Source organism: Canis lupus, chromosome 33 (assembly GCF_011100685.1).
Source record: "Canis lupus familiaris isolate Mischka breed German Shepherd chromosome 33, alternate assembly UU_Cfam_GSD_1.0, whole genome shotgun sequence".
Lineage (NCBI taxonomy): Eukaryota > Metazoa > Chordata > Mammalia > Carnivora > Canidae > Canis > Canis lupus.
In genome coordinates, this window is record NC_049254.1 from 24,049,156 (window position 1) to 24,059,699 (window position 10,544).

Consider the following 10,544-nt stretch of genomic DNA (forward strand, 5'->3'; position numbering starts at 1 on the left):
ATATGTGGAATTTAAGAAACAACATGGAGAATCATAGGGGAAGAGAGGGAAAAATAAAGTGAGATGAAATCAGAGACTCTTAACTATAGGAAGCAAACTGAGGGGTGCTGGAGGGGAGTTGGGTGAGGGGATGAGGCAACTGGGTGATGAGCATTAAGGAGGGCACTTGATGTAATGGGCACTGGGTGTTGTATACAATCATCAAATTGTACCTCTGAAACTAGTATTACAGTGTATGTTAATTAAATTGAATTTAAATTTTAAAAATCTAAGTGAAATAACAGCTTGGTTATTTCTAACAAGCTTTCCATGTTGTGCAGGGGAATTCTGGACAGGTTTAATAGAAATATAACATTTCAGATCACCTCAAGGAATAAAGGAATGGTGCAGCTCTGATGCATTCAAAGAGAAGAAAGAAATATCTTATTTTCCTATTACACAATTGTACTGTAGTTTTTAAACCAGTATCTTCTAGTGATAAGTATTTAGTTTGTTTCAGTGTGTTTTACTATAACTAGCAATGCTGCAAGCAATATATTTTATGCAAATCCTGATCATGCTACTGACAGTAAATTTCTAGCAGATTGGTGCTAAAAATAGGGTATGTGCATCTTACTTTTGCCAGGTACTAACAAACAGCCCCCACAAAAAGACTGTTCTAATTCATACTCCCTGTCATCAGTATATACCAACAATATTTAATTTTCAGATAAAATAATCAGTATTTCTGTGTCACCTTATAAAAAGGAATCTTGTGTTTTCTGTATCTTTAAGAAAATATGCAACTCCTTTTAAATTTTCTTGGGTCTAAAGTGAGGTCAGCCTGGCTCAAGTCAATTCTAACTGAGGGAATTGAAGGAGGTAGAGAAATAGTGTTTAGTAATAACTAGTTTGTTACACCTTCCGCTGGCTTCTCTGAGCTCCGAAGGAAAGAGGGAAAGATGCTGGAGGAGGCACTTGAGCTGAAGGAATGCAGAAGGACTTGTCTGTGAGTGAACTGGGCAAGTCCTTAGCCTCTTCTCTTTATATAGATATACCAAATGAAGAAAGCCATGTGAACAGGGACCCACAATACGACCTTCTGTTTTTCTTTTCAAATGAAAGAACCATATGAATTATATGTACTCTTTACCCCCAAGTTAAGATAACGTATACAGGCCATTTGAGATACTTTATGATTGAAAAGACCTTGAAGAGACCTATTATAGATGTAAAATAACAGTAATTACCAAATTTTTAAGTGCATGCTAAGTTCCAGACACTGTACTAAGCATTTAAAAACTACCTTATCTCAATTTCTTAAGGTGACTGTAGGTGTATTCTCATTTTTCAATTATGGAAATTATTGCTTAGAGATATTATACAACTTACAGATTTGAACCATGGTTTCTGCAGCTCCAAAGTCCCCATTCTTTCAGCCATACTACTATGAAGTGTAAGTTGCTGTGAGATTTATCCTCTATAAACTCAGATACCTGGATAGCACAGAATCCACAGTACTTCCTGCTCTCCTTTACTAGCTGTATGATTTGGGGCAAATTACTTAATCTTTCTGGGTCTCAGTTTCCTCATCTGAAAATGGGGATATTATTAATATTTCTTTTTTAGGGTTGTGGGGTGGTTTAAATGAATATATGCCCACTACTTAAAACAGTGCCTGGCACAAAGTAAGGATGAATGCTAAGTGCTAACATCATCATCATCATGATTAGTTCTTTCCAAGGGAAATGGGAGGCTTGATAATAAATATTCTTAGAATATGGAGCAAGGGCCACCTTCTAAAGCCATAAGATCAGAAATTCATCATCAGTCAACAAGTATCCTCCATGTTAGGAACAAAAGCTCAAAGAGAAGAATGAGACAAGGTCATTTCAATCTAGTTAAAAAACAAAATGGAACTCACATCATGTGCTTCAGTGCTCCATGGGTTTGTCTGAATTCCAGTGTGGCAATGGTAAATGTGGGCTGGCACAATCAGAGGAGCCTTCCTGGAGGAGCGAGGAGCTGAGATCCACATTGGGCTTTGCAGAACGGGTAGGATTTGGAGTGCAGGCATTCCAGGGGAGGGCCGCTGCAGGGGAGAGGAATAGAGGTGAGCCTCATGGGGAAGAGTAGGACTGGATCGAACCAGAGTGGGAGCAGGGATAGGGTAGCAGGGTAGGACCTCTGTCCTACTTTCTTGAAAATCTTTAGGAATGATTCTGTTCAGACTTTCAGAGTAAAAATTCTTGTCACTTTGTCACAGTGAGGAATGCACAGCGGAAGCATATCCTTGCGGCCCATCAGATCATCCACGGGCACACAGAAGACATGGTCAAGAAGAATTTTGTTGAGCAAGAGCAAGATGAAGAGGTCTCAGACACTGACAAGTCACCTGAGGAAGATACTCAAAATAAGAATAGCAGCTAAGGTGAGTTTGGTTTTTTCATCTGAAAGGAAGCAGAAAGTAGGAGAGGCAGCATCATTCAGCTCTCTGCTCTCCCTAACAACCATGTGTTTAAGAAAGTGAGACACTCCCATTGAAGCTGGCACATTTCATCTAGGTTATAGAATCTACTATCAAAAATTCTTAGAGAATAGAGTTGACATTATAGCAGTTGGACTCTTGTGTCCAGAAAACAGGATTCTAGATAATTTTTTATGGGTCCTTAAAGTATATAATGGTATTCCATCACAAAGCTGTAAAATGTGCCCATGTTATTTGTGTGTGTGTGTGTGTGTCCATGTTATAAAAAGCAGCTTTTTCTTACGGAGTAGATACAGTATCTCCATCTCATCATGCTGGCTGTAAGCACAGCAGAAGACACGTTTTCTGATTCTAGCCCAAGTACCTCATGCAGTGCCCACCAGGAGTTGGTCTTAGACTCAACTAAATGTTCCTACTCACAAGACACATAGACCAGGTTTTAAATGATTTTAGTATCCATCTACTCAGAAAGATAGAAGATGGGAACCACAACTTCAAGCCGGGCAGCATCAGGTATTTCTCTTCCTATGGAAGCTCTTACCATATCCACACAGAAAAACACATAGCTGTTTTCTTTAGTCCCCCAGTTACAAAGCTCAGGTGCAAGGAAGAGAGATTTACACTGGGTAGGTACAGGACCTGCCTTGGTTTACATGCCTCAGGGGCCAGTGTGTCTTATAATGATTCCATAGGCACTATTTCCAGGGTCCCCCTAATGGATTTACCTGGTTACAATAGTCAGCACTCAGGAAAGCTCAAACCTACGGTTTCCTGTGGCATTAATAATTCCTTTATCCTTCCAATCAAATGCTAGTTACCACTTGGAGGTCAAGTAGTGTTGCTTAGTAACAGAGTTGATATAAACGTCTTAATGAATTATTAGGAGAAGAGAGCTAGAGTCCATTTAAAGTAAAGTTCTTGGGGTACCTAGGTGGCTCAGTGGTTGAGTGTCTGCCTTCTGCTTGAGGCATGATCCCAGAGCCCTGGGGTCGAATCCCACATCAGGCTCCCTGCAGAGAGCTTGCTTCTCTCTCGGTCTCTGCCTGTCTCTCTGTGTCTCTCATGAATAAATAAATAAAATCTTTTTGTTAAAAAAGTAAAATTCTCATGAGAATTCTCGTAAGAAAGGGAGTGAATCCTTTGCCTATTCCTTCTCCCTCAACTGTCATCTGATGGGTCCACATCATGTACTATTTTGGCCTAAGAGTATGCTATCAGGATAGAGAAGGCACAGGCTTGGGGAGAAATTTGTGACCAAAGACCCTCTGCACAGGAATCTATTGAGGCCTTAAGTTTTAATCAAGGAAGACTGGAAGGAATATCAAGATGAGGGGGCAGTTAAGAAGGAAAGCAGAGAAAAAAACTGATAAAAGTACTCTTAAATACCAAGGTATGGCTATAAATTACAGCAGAAAATCTTTTGTTTTTAATTAATAATGAAATAACCTGTGAAATTTCTGAAGATATAAACCATGTATTTACATGTAATGTTATCCATGTATCTATATAATATAAATTCAAGGGCCAAATAATGAGATTTTGCCAATCTCATTATTATGATAAAAATCACCTTCAATATTTGGATAGTCCTTTTTCTTACATGAAAATTTAACAAGATTAATAATTTACATAGTTTAAATTGAGTATGTATGCCTTTACTTCTGAGTATAAAGTATCTCTTTATTTTGCTTTATTAAATGTTTGGAACATGATGCTTAGTTGCCCCCTTAATATGTATTACTCTTTCTTTCTTCTCTGTGGGAAGGAGGGAAGGACAGATGTCAGATGTGAAATTTTTTAACAATGCCTAGGGATGTAGAGATGGAACATTCATTTTAAAATATGTTTGATCAGCTTGAAGACAATGGAGAGCTAATAGTGAGGAATTTCTGGGCAAATATCTAAGAGAAGACAAATTCAGAGAGTTAGTTGGTTCTGGCATTTGGAGTCACTTCTTTTTCCTGAGGGAATAGGCACATCCTAGAAAATGTGGCTAAAAAGCTGAGTGATGCTTTCACCAGCTTTGTAAAACTAGAGGGACAAAGACTGGAGTCAAGGTAGAGGCCCTGGTAAGCCTCCTCCATTTGGTTTGCACCTTGGTGGCTCAGTAAGTTAAGCATCTAACTCTCAATTTTGGCTTAGGTCATGTTCTCAGGATTCTGGGATCAAGCCCCGCATGAGGCTCTGGGTTCAGCATGGAGTCTGCTTGGGATTCTCTCTCCCTCCCTTTCTCTCTCTCTCTCTCTCTCAAATAAATCTTAAAAAAAAAAAGTACATAACTCATCTGATTCATAGCTGGAGAGGAATTTGGCTCAAGATGAATCATACCTTGACTCACCTATACCTGATTTAGAGGATATTTAGATGAGACTTAGTTGATGCTCTAAGACTTTGGGGGCTATTGGGCTGGAATGAGTGTATTTTGCAGGTGAGAAGGACACCAATTTGGGGGTGGCAGTGGAGGACTACAGACTTGTGTCCCTCCAAAATTCAGATGTTAAAGTTCTAACCTGCAATATGATGACATTTGGAGATAAGTGCTGTGGGAGATTAGGCATAGATGAGGTCATGAGGATGGGTCCCCCGTGATGGGAATGGTGCATTTAGAAGAAGAGACACCAGAAAGCTTATTCTCTTTTTCCTTTCTATGTGAGGACATGGCAAGGAGGCAGCCATATACAAACCAGGAAGAGAGTTCATCCCAGAAACCAGCTATGCTGACATTTTGATCTTGGACTCTTAGCCTCCAGAAACTGTGAAGAAATTAAGCTTAAGCTACCCAGTTATGATATTTTGTTAAAGCAGCCTGAGCTTAGACACTTATGTTTAAAGAGATAAAAGTCAGTATTGAAATTTTCAGGATAACTGTAAATCATAAAAATGATATAGCAGATTTGAGGAAAATAGAAATTCTAGGATCTAAGGGTGCCTGAGTGGCTCAGTCGGTTAAGCATCTGCCTTCAGCTCAGGACATGATCCCAGGGGAACCGGGGGGCACCATCAAACATCTGTCCACCCTTATACAGAATGACCTGAAAAAGAAAGCAAAATAAATAAATAGGCCACTACATCCCCATCTAGACACACAGTACATAACAATAACTATCTGGTAGATAGGAGACGGCACCAAACATCAGAAAACTTTACTTCTCCTCTTACAGTTGTCACCTAGTTTCTACCTCAGCACCAGTGCGTAGGTCTATTCTGGGATTCTAAATTCTTATATCTCCAAACTGGAATAGCACTGTTTACTTCTAATCCATCACAATATAGAAAATGTCTTTAATGCAATCTTACTCTCAGCCCATACATATTTTTATTCAAATAATTTCAAAATAAAAAGTTTTAAAAAAAATTAGCACTGCCATTCTCATGCTTACTAGGTGACAAAATGATAGATCATAGTTATAGCCTGAATATAAACGAATGTCATAAGAGGGAAGAAGAGTTGTGGGTCATGATTGCTCTTATGTCAATTTCTATTATCAAAGTCAACTATTTATGAGAGATTGAAATTTTTCAGGATAACTGTAAATCATAAAAATGATATAGCAGATTTGAGGAAAATAGAAATTCTAGAATCTAGGGGTGCCTGGGTGGCTCAGTTGGTTAAGCATCTGCCTTCAGCTCAGGACATGATCCCAGGGTCCTGGATTGAGCCCTACTTTGGGGTCCCTGCTCAGCAGGAAGCCTTCTTCTCTTTCTCCCTATGCCTCTCCCCCTGATTATGCTCTCTCCCTCCCTCTCAAATAAATAAGTAAAATCTTTAAAAAAAAATTCTAGAATCTAAAAATACAGTAATCAATATGAGAAACTCAGTGAATGGACTTAAGAGCAGGACAAATACGGCTACAGAGAAAAATCAATAAATTAGAAGATAGGGCAGAAGAATTTACTTAGAAGAATAAAGGAACAAAAAGGTGGAAACTACAGAAGAAATGCAAGGATAGTGGTAGGATAATTTAATCCTTAAGAGACAAAAGGATAATAGGCATGGACCGCTGATTCAAGAAATTTGACTACTAGGAGAAATATGTTAGGAAGTCATGTGTAATGTGAATTTTTTTAAAAACAAAGACTCAATATTTAACAAACCTTCTTAACCCCAAGCAAAAAAATAATTAAAAATCTATACCTAGATACATTTTAATATGACTACTGAAAACAAAAGAAAAAAATCTGAAAAGTTTTCAGAAGAAAAAAAAGTTTTCAGAAGAAAAGTATGTGAATTGCCTTCAAAAGAGCAATAATTAAGCTGAAGTTGACTTCTCATCAGAAACAGCCAGAAAATAATGAAATTATAGTTTCAAAATGCTAAAATAGATTAAAAACATAGGATCTATCCCATGCAAATATATCCTTCGAGAATGACAAAGAAAGATATTTTTAGATAAATGAAACAAAACTTATCACTAGGAGATTTTTCACTACAAGAGATTACTAGGGGGTGTTATACAAACAGAAGGAAGATTATCCCAGGTGGAAAATTGGAGATAAATAAAGAATATGTGGATATTTATTGACTGCATAAAAAACAGTAAGAAAAAGCAACACTAGTGACATTAGAGTTAGCATAAGTAGTGTGGGAGTCCAAAATCCATACTTGGACTAAGTTGTCCTAAGATACTTGCATTATCTAGGAGGGGGATAAAATGCTATTTAATATTATCTTTGATGGGGATCCCTGGGTGGCGCAGCGGTTTGGCGCCTGCCTTTGGCCCAGGGCGCGATCCTGGAGACCCGGGATCGAATCCCACATCGGGCTCCCAGTGCATGGAGCCTGCTTCTCCCTCTGCCTGTGTCTCTGCCTCTCTCTCTCTCTCTGTAACTATCATAAATAAATAAATAAATAATTAAAAAAAATATTATCTTTGATGACTCAAGGCAACAGTCTGTAACCTCTAAGATAACTCCTAAAGCATAGTAGAAAGTTGTATGACATCTAAACTAATAGAAGAAAATGGAATAAAAAACCCATTCAGTATAAAAGGAAGATAGAAAGGATAGGAAAAGGAAATAAAATGGTAGATGTTTATCATTGATTCATCACTCATTTATATTAAAGAGCTAAATGCTCAAAGTCAGAATTTGGCAGACTGAATAAAAACTAAATCCTGTTTGTAGGAGGCATATACAAAACCTAAATATACAGAATGCTTACAAGTTAAAGGGTTAAAAAAGATACCATGAAAACATCATCCACAGGAAAGCAGATATAATTGTATTAATATCGAACAAAGACAACTTTAAGGCAGAATGGCCTATTAGACAAAACGGACAGTTCATAAAGATAAAGGTTTTAATTCATTGTGAAGGTATGAGTCACAAATAGGAATGTATCTAGTAACCTGGCCTCAACCTTTGTAAAGCAAATTTAATAGAACTGCATGGAGAAACAAATCCAAACTAATTCTAGGAAATTTTAATCTCTATCAGAAGCTGATGGAGCAACCGGAGGGGGGGGGGCGGGGGAGAAATGGAAGGCTTAAAATACATAATTAAGAAATTTGATGTAATGCACATTTATAGAATATTACACCTAACAAGTACAGAATGCACATTATTTAAGGGCACACACAACAAACACGTACAAAAACTGACTATATACTGTCCTAAAGCAAATGTTAACCATTTCAGAGTTGAAATCACGCCAAATGTGTTCTTTGATAAAAATGCAATGGAACTAGAAATCAATAACAAGATGATTCTAATATGTTTAAAAATTAAGAAATACAGACATTCATCAAAGAAAGTGTCAGAACTAGAAAATATTTTGAACTGAAAAATGACAAAAATGTGTATGTATCAAACTTGTGGAATGCTGTTAATGTGGCACTTAGTTAGAAATTTGTAGTTAAAGGCATTGATTTGAAAAGATGAAAATAAGACTAAGCATCCTTTTCAAGAAATTATAAAAAATGGTAAATTAGATACAGAAAAGCAAAAGGAAAGAACTAATACAATAACAGCAGAATTTAATAAAACAAAATAAAATTTGAAGACAAACATTATGCATAAGTTAGGGGAAAAAATTTAACAAAACAAAATAGACATATCTTCTGATTTTAGGTAAGATGTACGTAGCTGCAACATTTAGAGAAAATAATGGATACATAGTAAACACCATATTTTCAAAGACATTGGAGAGCTGTGAAAATCAAAAGGACTAATTATAACAGCAGAGAGGAAAGTCCTTCCTAAGTGATCTGAGATACTGGCCATTTTCTTGCCTTGGGGTTGGCCAAGTTTGGGAATAAGCTTGGGCTCAGGTTTGCCAGGGGGCAGAGGGTCTTTATTCACTAGGGGAAACAGAAACCAACAAGACTCTTAAAATCAGTACAGGCAAGCATGATGGATTGCAATCGAGAGGAGCTCCGAATGTAAGGGCAAATTTCCCCCACAGAATGTCAGCATTAGCTTTTGGTGGATAAACTTTTTACTAGTGAAAACATGTTTGAATCTAACATGTGTTACTTAACCAGCTGTTTTTTTTTTTTTTTTTTTTAAGATTTTACTTATTTATTCATGAGAGACACACAGAGAGAGAGAGAGAAAGAGAGAGAGACGCAGAGACACAGGCAGAGGGAGAAGCAGGCTCCATGCAGTGAGCCTGATTGGGGACTCGATCCTGGGACTCCAGGATCACGCCCTGGGCTGAAGGCAGGTGCTCAACCACTGAGCCACCCAGGCATCCCTATCCAGCTATTTAAATGGTGATCTTCACTCAGTCTCGTGGATTTAACCATTGCTAATTTATTGTTCCATGAGTTTTTTTTTTTTTTTTTGTCAGAAATAGCTGTGTACCCTGACTTGCTTACCTCAGTGATACTTGATGGCTTAGCAATCTTTCAGTGTGAGTTTTTCAGCTCAAACTAAGATTGAGATTTTTCTAAGTAAGAAAATTACCCTTATCTACTATTATGGAACAATGAAAGGCTTTGGAAATTAGCTTTTGCTGTAGACTTGATACTATTTTTTAATGAATCCAACCTAAAATTACAAGGCAATGGGCAGCCCCGGTGGCCCAGCGGTTTAGTGCCACCTTCCACTCAGGGTGTGATCCTGGAGACCCGGGATCGAGTCCCACGTTGAGTTCCCTGCATGAGCCTGCTTCTCCCTCTGCTGGTATCTCTGCCTCTCTCTCTCTCTCTGTGTCTCTCATGAATAAATAAATAAAATATTTTTTAAAAGTAAAATGAAATTACAAGGCGAAACAGAGCTTATATTGCAGAATTTGCACTATGGTAAAGTCATTTCAGAATCACTAACACTGAATTACAAGTAATGGCCAGCTGCTTTATATACTTGCTGTGCTGTCAAAAGTTAAAACAAGAAGCAAGATTTTAATTCCCACACATATCTGCAGTGAATATGTTTTCTGAGTTTAAACTACACCTCCAGGAGCATTTTTTGGAACCTGAAACAAGTGCAAAGGAAATTTTTCTATTCCAAAGTCTCTTTTACTGTGCAATGGAGGAATGTCCCCTTAACCTTTGACGGGAAGTGATTACTATGTGTCGTAATGGCGTGCTAGGAGGAAAGTATCAAGAGACGGATCTAGTGGAGTTCTGTAAATGCTTCCCAAGCAATAAATATGCAAAATTAAAAGCATATGTTCATGGGTTGATATCTGTATTGGCAGCACCTGTCTGTATGTCAGACATTTTCAAAGCTGAAATGTGGGTGGAGGTCTCATTGCAAATGTTTGTCTGCTACTAGTGATATGTAATCAGTTTTGATGATCTGAACCTCAATTAAGCAAAATGTTACCCCTAAATAAAACTTCTATTTTTCTCATTAGTAGACCTATATTAAAAAATAAACCTGTCATCATTATTACCATCTTTTGAATTTTATCAAAAATTTTGTGGAAATTTGTTTTCTCTCATTGAGGACCCACATAATATCCTTGATTTTGTTTACTGACCCACAAAGCCTAGAATTCTTACTATCAGGCCCTTTGCAGAGGTTTGTCAATTCCTACTATGTAGCAATTAAAATGAATGAAGCAGAACTAAATACAACATGGATGAATCTTGCAAATATAGTAAGTATTGAAAGAAACCAAACAAATCCA

General features: G+C 37.5%; 1 protein-coding gene and 1 long non-coding RNA gene across 8 annotated transcripts in view; one reads left to right on the forward strand and one right to left on the reverse strand.

Annotated features, from left to right (window-relative positions):
• Positions 1–10,544, forward strand: part of CFAP91 (cilia and flagella associated protein 91) — a 105,824-nt gene that overhangs the window by 90,227 nt on the left and 5,053 nt on the right. For all 6 annotated transcript variants that reach the window (XM_038582945.1, XM_038582946.1, XM_038582944.1 and 3 more), the window contains one exon: positions 2,246–2,410. In XM_038582945.1, the coding sequence (XP_038438873.1) occupies positions 2,246–2,409 (164 nt within the window). In that variant the 3' untranslated portion in view covers position 2,410. The remainder of the gene's footprint in view (positions 1–2,245; positions 2,411–10,544) is intronic.
• Positions 1–10,544, reverse strand: part of LOC106558176 — a 70,810-nt gene that overhangs the window by 29,972 nt on the left and 30,294 nt on the right. For both annotated transcript variants that reach the window (XR_005383369.1, XR_005383368.1), the window contains exon 3: positions 1,904–2,071. This is a non-coding gene — a long non-coding RNA (uncharacterized LOC106558176). The remainder of the gene's footprint in view (positions 1–1,903; positions 2,072–10,544) is intronic.